The following is a 15,139-nucleotide window of genomic DNA, read 5'->3' on the forward strand; positions in this document are numbered from 1 at the left end:
GTCTTCTGCGATGTATATGCACCCCATTGTCTTCTGCGATGTGTATGCGCCCCAGTGTCTCCTGCGATGTGTATGCGCCCCAGTGTCTCCTGCGATGTGTATGCGCCCCCGTGTCTCCTGCGATGTGTATGCGCCCCAGTGTCTCCTGCGATGTGTATGCGCCCCAGTGTCTCCTGCGATGTGTATGCGCCCCAGTGTCTCCTGCGATGTGTATGCGCCCCAGTGTCTCCTGCGATGTGTATGCGCCCCAGTGTCTCCTGCGATGTGTATGCGCCCCAGTGTCTCCTGCGATGTGTATGCGCCCCAGTGTCTCCGGACCGAGACAAACCTGGAAAAGCAGTTGTGAAAAAACAAGATCAATATCACCAAACATCAGAGCTCCAGCCATCATAGTAGGGTGAGTTAATTAATTGTTTGACCTTATATAGCAGGGTATTTTTCAAGTTGATCATTTTGTGCGGCCCCTGAAGGGTGGTAGAAAATTCCATATGGCCCCCGGCAGTAAAAAGGTTCCCCATCCCTGGTTTAATGTATGAGTAGCTGGAGCAGGGGTAAAAACAGCCAAAAAGTGCAAATTTTGTATTTTAGTTCCTCTAAACGTTTTGTTCCCTTTCTATTCCCGCCATAATTCCGGCCCCAGCCCTTGATGACTGGGCTCACTCCTTTCTTTATAAATGGCTATCTGGGGAGCTTTCCTATATAACCTGGATTTAGCTAAAAACAAAAACTTGACGTGTGACTCCAGGCTAATAGGCTGTGTCCACCTCCTCAGACAAATCTTGTGTGGTGTTTTTTCCTCGGGACGTGACACAACTTTTCACTGACACGGAAATTATAACTCGTGACCGAAAGTTCAATGGCCAACGCCAGGGAATGCTACGTAATCCAGCCGCGCATGCGCCGAAAACCCCAAGGCGTCCACGGCTACGCGTCACTTGTTGCTACGCAGATCCCGGTAGGAGGCTCCGGGAACTGGACTGACTGCTCCGGTCTCAGCGGTGTCCTAGCCCCGGGCACATCGGTGTCAGACGGAAATCCGGGAGCTGCCGGCCTGTCCTCCGCCTCCTTACAGGGAGGCATCGGCCGACAGGAAGTGAAGATCGCAGAAAGGAGCCATTCTTATTGTTGACACATTAGTGCGGCTCTGCCTACATGAAACCCCGGCCCGGCCGCTTGTCTTGACTGTCGTGATTGACAGCTGAAATGGAGCTGTCCGCTCTGCTGGGCGTCATACTGCTGCTGCACCTACCGCAGGTAAGTACTGACACCCGTGTACACTATGGATGTGTGCGGCGACACTGACAATGTATATAATGTGTATAATGCCAGATGTCACCAGAGCTGTGCTGGGACCTGTAGTCCACACAGATAATTCCATGATAATCATAATATATCACATCTATGTTATTAGTGGTCAGCAATGGTCTATGTTATGGAATTGTGGAAATGTATGTGGCCCCGATATCAAGTATTGTCACCCTCAAGGCAGTTCCTGTCACCGTCCTCACTCACCCTTTTTGGCCAGTCCCTCGCCTGGCGCTAAGGCAGTCCTAGACCGCCTCCCTCGCCCTGCACTCTGGCCAATCCAAGACCGCCTCCCTCGCCCTGCACTCTGGCCAATCCAAGACCGCCTCCCTCGCCCTGCACTCTGGCCAATCCAAGACCGCCTCCCTCGCCCTGCACTCTGGCCAATCCTAGACCGCCTCCCTCGCCCGACGCTCCGACCAGTCCTAGACCGCCTCCCTCGCCCGACGCTCCGACCAGTCCTAGACCGCCTCCCTCGCCTGACACTCCGACCAGTCCTAGACCGCCTCCCTTGCCCGACACTCCGACCAGTCCTAGACCGCCTCCCTCGCCCGACACTCCGACCAGTCCTAGACCGCCTCCCTCGCCCGACGCTCCGGCTAAGCCTTGAGCGCCTTCCTCGCCCCATACTCCGGCCAATCGTAGACCGCCTCCTTTGCTTCGCCCTCCGGCTGGGCCTCGTCCGCTTAACTAGCCTGTCGCTCGGCCTAGACCACCTTCCTCTCCCTCCAGCCAGTCCTGGATCGCCTTCCTCACCCAGCATTCTGGCCAAGCCTAGACCACCTCCCTGGCCCCATACTCAGGCTAGGCCTAGACCGCTTCCCTCACCCTGTACTCCGGCCAGTCTAAGACTGCCTCCCTCACCCGGTGCTCCAGCCAGTTCTAGACAACCTCCCTCGCTCCCAACACTCCGGCCAGTCCTAGACCGCCTTTTTCGCCTGGTGCTTCGGGCAAGCCTAGGCCACCTCCTTCACCTGACGTTTGGGCTAGATAACATCCCTCGCCTAACGCTTCGGCTAGTCCTAGACCTCCTCTCTCGCTCTCCAGCCAGGCCTAGACCACCTCCCTCGCCCCACTCTCCGGCCAGTCCTAGATCGCCTCCCTAGTTCTGTTCTCTAGCTCTCCGATCAGTACTAGACCGCCTCCCTCGCCCGGTGTTTTACCAGTCCTATGTCGCTTCCCTCACTCGGCGCTTCGACCAATCCTAAACTGCCTCCCTCGCTCCATGCTCCGGCCAGTCCTATGTCGTCTTCCTTGCCCTGCGCTCTGGCCAGTCCTAGACCGCCTCCCTTGTCCGGTGCCCCAGCCAGTCCTAGATCGCCTCCCTCGCCTGGCACTCGTCCTAGACCACCTCTCTCGCCCCGTGCTTTGGCCTGTCCTAGACCACTTCCCTCGCCTGGCGCTCCGGCCAGTCCTAGATCGCCTTCCTTGCTCCATGCTCCAGCCAGTCCTATGTGTCCTCTCTTGCCTGGCGCTTCGGCAAGTCCTAGACTTCCTCCCTTACCTGGTGCTCTGGCCAGTCCTACATCACCTCCTTTGCCCGGCGCTCCAGCAAGTCCTACATCACCTCCTTTGCCCGGCGCTCGAGCCAGTCTTAAATCACCTCCCTTTACCGGCGCTCCAGCCAGTCTTACATCACCTCCCTTTCCCGGCGCTCCAGCCAGTCTTACATCACCTCCCTTTCCCGGCGCTCCAGCCAGTCTTACATCACCTCCCTTTCCCGGCGCTCCAGCCAGTCTTACATCACCTCCCTTTCCCGGCGCTCCAGCCAGTCTTACATCACCTCCCTTTCCCGGCGCTCCAGCCAGTCTTACATCACCTCCCTTTCCCGGCGCTCCAGCCAGTCTTACATCACCTCCCTTTCCCGGCGCTCCAGCCAGTCTTACATCACCTCCCTTTCCCGGCGCTCCAGCCAGTCTTACATCACCTCCCTTTCCCGGCGCTCCAGCCAGTCTTACATCACCTCCCTTTCCCGGCGCTCCAGCCAGTCTTACATCACCTCCCTTTCCCGGCGCTCCAGCCAGTCTTACATCACCTCCCTTTCCCGGCGCTCCAGCCAGTCTTACATCACCTCCCTTTCCCGGCGCTCCAGCCAGTCTTACATCACCTCCCTTTCCCGGCGCTCCAGCCAGTCTTACATCACCTCCCTTTCCCGGCGCTCCAGCCAGTCTTACATCACCTCCCTTTCCCGGCGCTCCAGCCAGTCTTACATCACCTCCCTTTCCCGGCGCTCCAGCCAGTCTTACATCACCTCCCTTTCCCGGCGCTCCAGCCAGTCTTACATCACCTCCCTTTCCCGGCGCTCCAGCCAGTCTTACATCACCTCCCTTTCCCGGCGCTCCAGCCAGTCTTACATCACCTCCCTTTCCCGGCGCTCCAGCCAGTCTTACATCATCTCCCTTTCCCGGCGCTCCAGCCAGTCTTACATCACCTCCCTTGCCCGGCGCTCCAGCCAGTCGCACACCGCCTCTCTCGCCCGATGCTCCGGCCGGGCCTAAACTGCCTCCCTTGCCCAGCACTCGGCCAGTCCTAGACCACTTCCCTCACCCCGACCAGTCCTACACTGCCTCTCTAACACGGCACTCTGGCTAGGCCTAGACTGCCTCCCTCACCCGACGCTCGGGCTAGACCACCTCCCTCGCCCCACTCTTCGGCCAGTCCTAAACCGCCTCCCTCGCCCCGACACACTGGTCAGACCTAGTTCGCCTCCCACGCCCGATGCTCTGGCTAGACCACCTCCCTTGCCCTATGCATCGTCCAGTCCTAGACCGCCTCCTTTGCCTGGCACGCGGGCTAGACCAACTCCATCGTCCCGCTGTCTGGCTAGTCGTAGACTGCCTCCTTCCCCAGTGCTCTGTCCAAGCCTAGACCACCTCCCTCGCCCGGTGCTCTGGCCAGTCCTACACCGCCTCCCTCGCCCGGTGCTCTGGCCAGTCCTACACCGCCTCCCTCGCCCGGTGCTCTGGCCAGTCCTACACCGCCTCCCTCGCCCGGTGCTCTGGCCAGTCCTACACCGCCTCCCTCGCCCGGTGCTCTGGCCAGTCCTACACCGCCTCCCTCGCCCGGTGCTCTGGCCAGTCCTACACCGCCTCCCTCGCCCGGTGCTCTGGCCAGTCCTACACCGCCTCCCTCGCCCGGTGCTCTGGCCAGTCCTACACCGCCTCCCTCGCCCGGTGCTCTGGCCAGTCCTACACCGCCTCCCTCGCCCGGTGCTCTGGCCAGTCCTACACCGCCTCCCTCGCCCGGTGCTCTGGCCAGTCCTACACCGCCTCCCTCGCCCGGTGCTCTGGCCAGTCCTACACCGCCTCCCTCGCCCGGTGCTCTGGCCAGTCCTACACCGCCTCCCTCGCCCGGTGCTCTGGCCAGTCCTACACCGCCTCCCTCGCCCGGTGCTCTGGCCAGTCCTACACCGCCTCCCTCGCCCGGTGCTCTGGCCAGTCCTACACCGCCTCCCTCGCCCGGTGCTCTGGCCAGTCCTACACCGCCTCCCTCGCCCGGTGCTCTGGCCAGTCCTACACCGCCTCCCTCGCCCGGTGCTCTGGCCAGTCCTACACCGCCTCCCTCGCCCGGTGCTCTGGCCAGTCCTACACCGCCTCCCTCGCCCGGTGCTCTGGCCAGTCCTACACCGCCTCCCTCGCCCGGTGCTCTGGCCAGTCCTACACCGCCTCCCTCGCCCGGTGCTCTGGCCAGTCCTACACCGCCTCCCTCGCCCGGTGCTCTGGCCAGTCCTACACCGCCTCCCTCGCCCGGTGCTCTGGCCAGTCCTACACCGCCTCCCTCGCCCGGTGCTCTGGCCAGTCCTACACCGCCTCCCTCGCCCGGTGCTCTGGCCAGTCCTACACCGCCTCCCTCGCCCGGTGCTCTGGCCAGTCCTACACCGCCTCCCTCGCCCGGTGCTCTGGCCAGTCCTACACCGCCTCCCTCGCCCGGTGCTCTGGCCAGTCCTACACCGCCTCCCTCGCCCGGTGCTCTGGCCAGTCCTACACCGCCTCCCTCGCCCGGTGCTCTGGCCAGTCCTACACCGCCTCCCTCGCCCGGTGCTCTGGCCAGTCCTACACCGCCTCCCTCGCCCGGTGCTCTGGCCAGTCCTACACCGCCTCCCTCGCCCGGTGCTCTGGCCAGTCCTACACCGCCTCCCTCGCCCGGTGCTCTGGCCAGTCCTACACCGCCTCCCTCGCCCGGTGCTCTGGCCAGTCCTACACCGCCTCCCTCGCCCGGTGCTCTGGCCAGTCCTACACCGCCTCCCTCGCCCGGTGCTCTGGCCAGTCCTACACCGCCTCCCTCGCCCGGTGCTCTGGCCAGTCCTACACCGCCTCCCTCGCCCGGTGCTCTGGCCAGTCCTACACCGCCTCCCTCGCCCGGTGCTCTGGCCAGTCCTACACCGCCTCCCTCGCCCGGTGCTCTGGCCAGTCCTACACCGCCTCCCTCGCCCGGTGCTCTGGCCAGTCCTACACCGCCTCCCTCGCCCGGTGCTCTGGCCAGTCCTACACCGCCTCCCTCGCCCGGTGCTCTGGCCAGTCCTACACCGCCTCCCTCGCCCGGTGCTCTGGCCAGTCCTACACCGCCTCCCTCGCCCGGTGCTCTGGCCAGTCCTACACCGCCTCCCTCGCCCGGTGCTCTGGCCAGTCCTACACCGCCTCCCTCGCCCGGTGCTCTGGCCAGTCCTACACCGCCTCCCTCGCCCGGTGCTCTGGCCAGTCCTACACCGCCTCCCTCGCCCGGTGCTCTGGCCAGTCCTACACCGCCTCCCTCGCCCGGTGCTCTGGCCAGTCCTACACCGCCTCCCTCGCCCGGTGCTCTGGCCAGTCCTACACCGCCTCCCTCGCCCGGTGCTCTGGCCAGTCCTACACCGCCTCCCTCGCCCGGTGCTCTGGCCAGTCCTACACCGCCTCCCTCGCCCGGTGCTCTGGCCAGTCCTACACCGCCTCCCTCGCCCGGTGCTCTGGCCAGTCCTACACCGCCTCCCTCGCCCGGTGCTCTGGCCAGTCCTACACCGCCTCCCTCGCCCGGTGCTCTGGCCAGTCCTACACCGCCTCCCTCGCCCGGTGCTCTGGCCAGTCCTACACCGCCTCCCTCGCCCGGTGCTCTGGCCAGTCCTACACCGCCTCCCTCGCCCGGTGCTCTGGCCAGTCCTACACCGCCTCCCTCGCCCGGTGCTCTGGCCAGTCCTACACCGCCTCCCTCGCCCGGTGCTCCGGCCAGTCCTACACCGCCTCCCTCGCCCGGTGCTCTGGCCAGTCCTACACCGCCTCCCTCGCCCGGTGCTCCGGCCAGTCCTACACCGCCTCCCTCGCCCGGTGCTCCGGCCAGTCCTACACCGCATCCTTCGCCCGGTGCTCCGGCCAGTCCTACACCGCCTCCCTCGCCCGGTGCTCCGGCCAGTCCTACACCGCCTCCCTCGCCCGGTGCTCCGGCCAGTCCTACACCGCCTCCCTCGCCCGGTGCTCCGGCCAGTCCTACACCGCCTCCCTCGCCCGGTGCTCCGGCCAGTCCTACACCGCCTCCCTCGCCCGGTGCTCCGGCCAGTCCTACACCGCCTCCCTCGCCCGGTGCACCGGCCAGTCCTACACCGCCTCCCTCGCCCGGTGCTCCGGCCAGTCCTACACCGCCTCCCTCGCCCGGTGCTCCGGCCAGTCCTACACCGCCTCCCTCGCCCGGTGCTCCGGCCAGTCCTACACCGCCTCCCTCGCCCGGTGCTCCGGCCAGTCCTACACCGCCTCCCTCGCCCGGTGCTCGGGCCAGTCCTACACCCCCTCCCTCGCCCGGTGCTCCGGCCAGTCCTACACCGCCTCCCTCGCCCGGTGCTCCGGCCAGTCCTACACCGCCTCCCTCGCCCGGTGCTCCGGCCAGTCCTACACCGCCTCCCTCGCCCGGTGCTCCGGCCAGTCCTACACCGCCTCCCTCGCCCGGTGCTCCGGCCAGTCCTACACCGCCTCCCTCGCCCGGTGCTCCGGCCAGTCCTACACCGCCTCCCTCGCCCGGTGCTCCGGCCAGTCCTACACCGCCTCCCTCGCCCGGTGCTCCGGCCAGTCCTACACCGCCTCCCTCGCCCGGTGCTCCGGCCAGTCCTACACCGCCTCCCTCGCCCGGTGCTCCGGCCAGTCCTACACCGCCTCCCTCGCCCGGTGCTCCGGCCAGTCCTACACCGCCTCCCTCGCCCGGTGCTCCGGCCAGTCCTACACCGCCTCCCTCGCCCGGTGCTCCGGCCAGTCCTACACCGCCTCCCTCGCCCGGTGCTCCGGCCAGTCCTACACCGCCTCCCTCGCCCGGTGCTCCGGCCAGTCCTACACCGCCTCCCTCGCCCGGTGCTCCGGCCAGTCCTACACCGCCTCCCTCGCCCGGTGCTCCGGCCAGTCCTACACCGCCTCCCTCGCCCGGTGCTCCGGCCAGTCCTACACCGCCTCCCTCGCCCGGTGCTCCGGCCAGTCCTACACCGCCTCCCTCGCCCGGTGCTCCGGCCAGTCCTACACCGCCTCCCTCGCCCGGTGCTCCGGCCAGTCCTACACCGCCTCCCTCGCCCGGTGCTCCGGCCAGTCCTACACCGCCTCCCTCGCCCGGTGCTCCGGCCAGTCCTACACCGCCTCCCTCGCCCGGTGCTCCGGCCAGTCCTACACCGCCTCCCTCGCCCGGTGCTCCGGCCAGTCCTACACCGCCTCCCTCGCCCGGTGCTCCGGCCAGTCCTACACCGCCTCCCTCGCCCGGTGCTCCGGCCAGTCCTACACCGCCTCCCTCGCCCGGTGCTCCGGCCAGTCCTACACCGCCTCCCTCGCCCGGTGCTCCGGCCAGTCCTACACCGCCTCCCTCGCCCGGTGCTCCGGCCAGTCCTACACCGCCTCCCTCGCCCGGTGCTCCGGCCAGTCCTACACCGCCTCCCTCGCCCGGTGCTCCGGCCAGTCCTACACCGCCTCCCTCGCCCGGTGCTCCGGCCAGTCCTACACCGCCTCCCTCGCCCGGTGCTCCGGCCAGTCCTACACCGCCTCCCTCGCCCGGTGCTCCGGCCAGTCCTACACCGCCTCCCTCGCCCGGTGCTCCGGCCAGTCCTACACCGCCTCCCTCGCCCGGTGCTCTGGCCAGTCCTACACCGCCTCCCTCGCCCGGTGCTCTGGCCAGTCCTACACCGCCTCCCTCGCCCGGTGCTCCGGCCAGTCCTACACCGCCTCCCTCGCCCGGTGCTCCGGCCAGTCCTACACCGCCTCCCTCGCCCGGTGCTCCGGCCAGTCCTACACCGCCTCCCTCGCCCGGTGCTCCGGCCAGTCCTACACCGCCTCCCTCGCCCGGTGCTCCGGCCAGTCCTACACCGCCTCCCTCGCCCGGTGCTCCGGCCAGTCCTACACCGCCTCCCTCGCCCGGTGCTCCGGCCAGTCCTACACCGCCTCCCTCGCCCGGTGCTCCGGCCAGTCCTACACCGCCTCCCTCGCCCGGTGCTCCGGCCAGTCCTACACCGCCTCCCTCTCCCACCCCTTTGGTGTGCCTAGACCTGAGCGCTCTCTCAACCCTTCGGCTTTTCCCGGGGCACTGGCCTTGACACTCACACCAGCCTGCTGAGACCACTGTACTGATACTGTCTCTGGCCAGTCCCGGGGCTCTGATCTTCCTGACAGTGCCAAGGATTGCATAGACAATAGGCAGGCAGTAACATATTGCAGTAGCAGAGAAACTGGATCCTTTTCGGTTCTGTCATCAATTGTGGTTAGACAAGTTTGCAGTTTTAAAATTTTTCTTACATTTTTGTGTCAATTGAAATTCAATTCCGACCTTTAACCGGTCCTCACTGGGTTAAAACTGAGTATACTGTATAACTGAGGAAGGGCCTTGCCTGGCTCACGGTTTATTAGACAGACCAAAAAGAACGGTTATAAAGCACATCCATGTGTGATGAGCATTGATGACAGAACCTCGCGTCTCTAATATTACCATTGTAGGATGTATACGCTGCCTGTTCCGTTTGGCCTTCTACGCCCGGTGTGTACAGAGATGTGATCAGTGCGGTTCCTGAAGGCAGTGTTACCAGTGTGTTTCCTCATCTACAAGTAATACTAGAGATGCTGGATAAACGCAATGTGGGTTACTACGTGGGGGTAACAAAGTATATAAAAGGTATAAGGATAGAGAACATCAAAGGACGACTCCGGAGAAAATATCCTCCTATCGCACTGATTAATGAGCGTTTGGAATTCCTGGATGCGATTAGTAATGTAGTATTAAATTACATATTCCATCGTGTCATGGACAGCGCATTGTATTTATTCACATCTGTTAGCAGGGTTGTCTTGTGTTGACATCCCATTTATAGAATGAAGCCGCTTCAATCGCCATAGCTCCAGCTTCTGACTCTCAACAATCAGCTGCTCTCACCGGTGAACTCGGCACGTGGCCACTTATTTTTCTGCAAATGAATTAGTGGTACATGGCTCTGTCTATGCTGATGGGGTTGGATCTGACGTGTGCTGCCGCTCTCCATATTAGCGCCTAACTTATATGGAAAAAATCTTTTATAGAGGTGGTCTCTTCTTCTACAGGAGTTCTCCGATCCCCAGGCTTCCCACTTGCTTGAGGGTGGGGTACTCCTATATGATTGACAGTTTTTACCAGTGACACTTGCCTGAAATGTGCATTTTCTGATGCTCCTATAGGGAGGCGACCTTGTCTCTGCAGTATCGGAGGAGTACAGGTGCGCTGACACTAGCTGGAATCCGGGGCAGCTTCAGCGCATAAGCTTTCCAGCAGTGCATTTTCTGCCATCGCTGATAGATTGCAGCAGTGGTTGGTAACCTAGGCAACGAGCCATAAACAAATGTAAAAAGCCGTCTGTTCTTGAGAATTTCTATTGACCGGTAATGCTTGTTTTGACAAGCACTTTGCAATTTTATTGATTAACATGCTTGAAAATAATCCTTTTAACTTCAACATTTCACAAGGGAATTGCCTAACTCTAAAAAGGAATCTGTCAGATGGATTTCACCCCTAAACTATTTATATGTCCATGTAGCTCTTTCAAAGACAAGTCCAGCAATACGTTTACATGGCCAGTCCGTTCCTCCATTACTGGGAAATCGGTGTTTGACTTGATCTACAATTGAGGCTGAAGATCTATTTGTAGATCTGAAGCCTCTGTCACTCCAGATCCATTTCCCTGCCCAGCATCGCCGCCTCCTGCTTGACTGACAGCCTCTATACTGTGTGACTTCAGGCAAAGGAGCCAAATGTAGAGAGGAGCGAACCCAAGATTCGGTGATCGTACTGAACACAGACTTTAAAGAGAAAAAAAAACCAAAACCCCCCAAGAGAGATTGGGTTTGGATGCATTACATATGAACACTACTCGTGTGAGAATTGCTTTGCTCTGCCCAGTGTGAGCCGCTTGCAGTGTTTGCTCGGCTTGCACTGGGGATAACAACAGTGTGATCAGATATAGTGTGCACACAAAAATTAAAAAGCAAAAAAAAAAACAACAAATAAACACAAAATAACAAGAAACCTGCCCACTCACTCCTGGAAGTGCTCTGTTTATGGCTGGCTACATGTGGGCGCAGACCCAAGCTGCCCAGTGACTTCCATTGGGGCTCAGGTCAAGTCCGGGCCCCAAACCAAATTTTTCCAAAAGTCTGGCTGCACCCGCCGAAGAGAACTTCCACAGGTCTGCTCATCTCTAGCCATAAGTTGAGCAGGAGCAGGCGGAACTGGGCCGGAAATAGAGCTGGAGTGACAGAGGCTTAAAGGGAACCTGTCAGCAGAAATTTTGCCCTAAACCTAAAAGTTTCCCCTTCTGCAGCTCCTGGGCTGCATTGTAGCAAGGTTCCTATAGTTATTCTGCCTCCTTTTAGATCAAAATAAATAGTTTATAAAGTGGTACCTTTCAGTTTGAAAATCTTGTTAATTCTACCACTGGGGCGGGCTGTCTGTTGTCCGTTCCTGTTCCTCCTGCCGCTTTAGGCTGTCCCCCAACGCTCATTTATATACCTCAGGACGCCGCCCAGTGCGTCCGTGCCACTGTAGCGGGACTGTGCACAGTGGGACCGCTGGTGACGTTGCGCAGGCACGAGATTATGGGCGGCGCTGTGATTTTCATCAGCAAGCTCCCGCCCATAATCTCGTGCCCGCGCTTTCCCCTCTGCCTCCACCGTTCTGCGCATGACCTGGCCAGATGACCAGATGATCGGTGGTGTCCTGCTCCGCTCCTCCCATCTATTTCCTGCTCCAGGGCTAGATGGGAAAGAGGCACAGGGGAAAGTGCGGGCATGAGATTATGGGCAGGATCTTGCTGATGAAAATCACAGCGCCGCCCATAAAACGTGATAAGTCGGTGGCTTTTGTTCCCGTTTGACTTGTTATACTGGAATTTATTGTATTATGATATCTAGAACTGTGGATATTCCTAACAACTATGGCCCCAAATCATCACCATCATCATTCATTCATTCATTCAAAAAAAATTGTTTAAAAGAACAGAAAGTCCTCAGTGGTTGATACCTTTTAATGGCTAACTGAAAAGATGGTAATAATAGCAAGCTTTCGAGACTACTCAGGTCTCTTCATCAGGCATGGTATAACACAAAATCTGAAGAGTCACATATTTATACAAAACAGGATTTAGAATAGTGCAGTAAAAAAAACCCAAAAAAAATAAATAAATTCATTCATCATAACACATTTTTAGTTTTCGTCTTGTATTCGTTGCTGTTTTTTGCTCCACATTTTTCAAAATGTCGCTCACAGCCCTCAAATTGTGCACAAATAGAAAAATGCTCTGTGTTTTTGCTCTCAACCTATTTAAGCCTTTTTAGTGCACAAAGTGGCACATTTATCAAAACTGCAAAAAAGTGAGCCACAATATCCGGTTTGGATAAAAATTACTCCAAGTGGTAGTGGTGGATGAACTACATTTGTGCCAGATGTTGTGACTTTTTAAAAGTTGCAATGGATGAATCAGCCGAAAAATGTTTGGAACACCCCCCCCCAACTCTGCTCGGAATAGCAGGCACATTTAAAATAGACCATAAAAAAGCAGAGATGAAAAGAAGAAAACTAGACAAAAAAAAGTTGCAAATACAATAAGCAGTCGGGTTCTATGTGTAAGGGCTTATGCAGACGACCGTTCCATCTTTTCAATGTCTTGTGTAGGATCGGATGGCACACTGAAGCACTTCCGTGTGCATCCGATCCTACAAAAAAAACACATCGGATGCTGTATGTCCGTTCCGTTATTATGGAACATGTCCTATTCTGTTCCGTAATAACAAACCGTGACTCAATACAAATCAATGGGTCCGCAAAATCCCCGGAAGCCACACGGAAGCACTTCCGTGTGACTTCCGTTCGAGTGCCCCTGCAGTATGTTTCCCACTCCCCATGCCAGCCCTGTGGCAGCTCGCACTGCAGTGTGTCAGCATCTGCCCGCACAGCAGTGTGCGAGCAGCCGCAGGGATGATGAGCATTGCCGTTAGTAAAGTTCATTACCTGCATTGATGAAATCTTGCACTCCTGACGTCAGCGGTTGTCACTGACTTCCATGCCCGCCGCAATCTCAGATTACCTCTCACGGGCGGCTTGAGACTGTGACTAGCGGTGACGTCACGGGCCCCTCGCGATACTTCCTTGTGATCGCAGTGGTCATTGAACTCAGTGACCAGCGCTGATGTCAGGAGTGCAGTGGCTTCCATCACCACAGGTAATGTACCTCGCTAACCACCTGAAGTCAGTGCTGCTCATGCCCTGGAGTGATCTGGCCTGACCTATTGATGTTAGCTCAGGTCACTGCACTGCTCTCCCAGCCAATGGGGAACATTCTGTTCTTCACTGACTGTGACCGGGAGTATGGATCGTCGTGAGACCCCCTTATTGGATTACGCCGAACACGGATTTGTTTTTTCTTTCCAATAAGTTGGGGAAAGAGAAAATGTTTTGGGGAGTGTTTTTTCAAATAAAAATTTGTCTTTTTTTATTTTTTATTATTACTGACTGGGTTATTGATGTCGGGTATCTGATAGACGCTGTGACATCACAACCTCTGGGCTTGATGTCAGGTGACATTACACAGCTGATATCAACACCATATATTACCCTGTTTGCCACCGCACCAGGGCAACAGGATGAGCCTGGTAAAGTCTCAGGACTGTCGCATCTAATGGATATGGCAATTCCGGCTGGCTGATATTTTTAGGCTGGGGGGGCTCCCAATGACATGGGTCTCCCGAGCCTGAGAATACCAGCCAGCAGCTGTGAGGCTTTATCTTGGCTGGTATCAAAATTGGGGGAAACCGCACGCTGTTTTTTTTTTTTTAAAAAAATTTAATTTATTGTACTGTACAATATAGACCCGCCCTCCGGCAGTTGTGGTTGTTGGCAGTCAGATAGTTGTCCCTCAGTGTGGGGGGCCCGTCTGACTGTAACCAATTACAGACGGGAGGAGGAGTCAATATGTATGAGCCTAATGCGCAGCTGGCTCGAGAAGATCAAAGGGCTGCCACGGGAGCAGTGTGACAGCCACCCCGGTGATCGGTGAGTATGTAGCGCTTGCTCCTACCCCTTTGCCCCAGATTCTGTTCCTCATAGACTTTATATGGGGACCAGCATCTGGACAGATACCCTGGACTGCTTGTAACTCTCCTTCCGTTTTTTTTTTTGTGGTCCGCAAAAAAAAAAAAAAAATGGGAGACACACTGACCGTATACGGAACAGGACAGATGCAGTTGTCACTTGGATGCCACACGGATGCATCCGTGAAAAAAAGGAACATTTTTTGCAGACCGCAAAAATGGAACGGTCATGTAAATGAGCCCTAAAGCTGGGCAAGCACCAGAACCAGATGCAGATCGTACAAATCTAACATAGAGCAAAAATGGTGAATAAATATAGTATTGTCATCTTGGTTGTCACCATTGTTGGCTATTGGCTGGCCTCAGTAGTTATGTACTGGCAAGCGAACATCACCACTGAGGTTAGTGATTGGCTCCAGCGGTCACATGCTCTGTAGGCATGACAGCACTGCTGCCGTCTGTAAAGGCTCCAGTGCAGTGTTTTTTGTTGTTTTTTTTTTTTTTTTCTTCAGTGGTGGAGTGGTAGTTTTAATCTAAGGCCCCTGCACCTAGTAATAGACTCACCTTCCGGTGTTTTCATTTTTAACCGATGCCTCTCCTATTCTGCAGCACCATCTTGTGACCACCACTTCTGACAAGACAGAAGTCAAAAGTTACATCACAAACTGCAGCCTATGAAGAAGTAAAATGTATCATGGGTTGTTCAAACTTAGAATACAAGTCTGCAGTCCCTCTATGTGTCACTCTACGTGACTGCAGACTTGTGAATCCTCACATTACACACACTACGCTCTATGAGGATCCTCTGGTGCCGGGAACAGGTTTGTCATGTGACTGCAAGTATGTGATTTGCATACTACCGACTACATTCCAACTAGACTGTATCCGACCTTTCTTAATTCCTCATTTTGCCATCTAGTCGTTACGTTGCCGTATGTATCTAAATCACTTACATGGGTTCACGTGTTTGCTGCTTCCGGTACCGGAGAATCCTTACAGTGCGTGGCTATTTGAGGATTCACAAGTCTGCAGTTTCGTAGCATCGCTGCAAACTTGTAACCTAAAGCTCCACAACCCCTTTAAGGTTTCCTGGGGTAAATTAGAAACACAAAAACTGTGTACTATTGGTATTACATGAAAAGCCACAATTTCTCTTGTGGTGATTTAGGAGATACCTTGGCAGATCCCCTGGATAATCTGCACTGGGTATTATAAGAGTACCGGTGTACCATCTGTATTACACATAAGGAGCTTTTGGCTTAACAACAAGCCAATGGGCAGGCGGGGATTTTAATTAA

The 15,139-nt window shown here is 57.6% G+C and overlaps 1 protein-coding gene across 2 annotated transcripts in view; it reads left to right on the forward strand.

Moving 5' to 3' along the window:
- The first annotated feature begins 934 nt into the window (after positions 1-934).
- Positions 935-15,139, forward strand: part of SPPL2A (signal peptide peptidase like 2A) — a 121,001-nt gene continuing 106,796 nt past the window's right edge. For both annotated transcript variants that reach the window (XM_075345827.1, XM_075345828.1), the window contains exon 1: positions 935-1,254. In XM_075345827.1, coding sequence (XP_075201942.1) covers positions 1,204-1,254 — 51 coding nt within the window. In that variant the 5' untranslated portion in view covers positions 935-1,203. The remainder of the gene's footprint in view (positions 1,255-15,139) is intronic.

This window comes from Anomaloglossus baeobatrachus, chromosome 4, assembly GCF_048569485.1.
Source record: "Anomaloglossus baeobatrachus isolate aAnoBae1 chromosome 4, aAnoBae1.hap1, whole genome shotgun sequence".
NCBI classification, from domain to species: Eukaryota; Metazoa; Chordata; class Amphibia; order Anura; family Aromobatidae; genus Anomaloglossus; species Anomaloglossus baeobatrachus.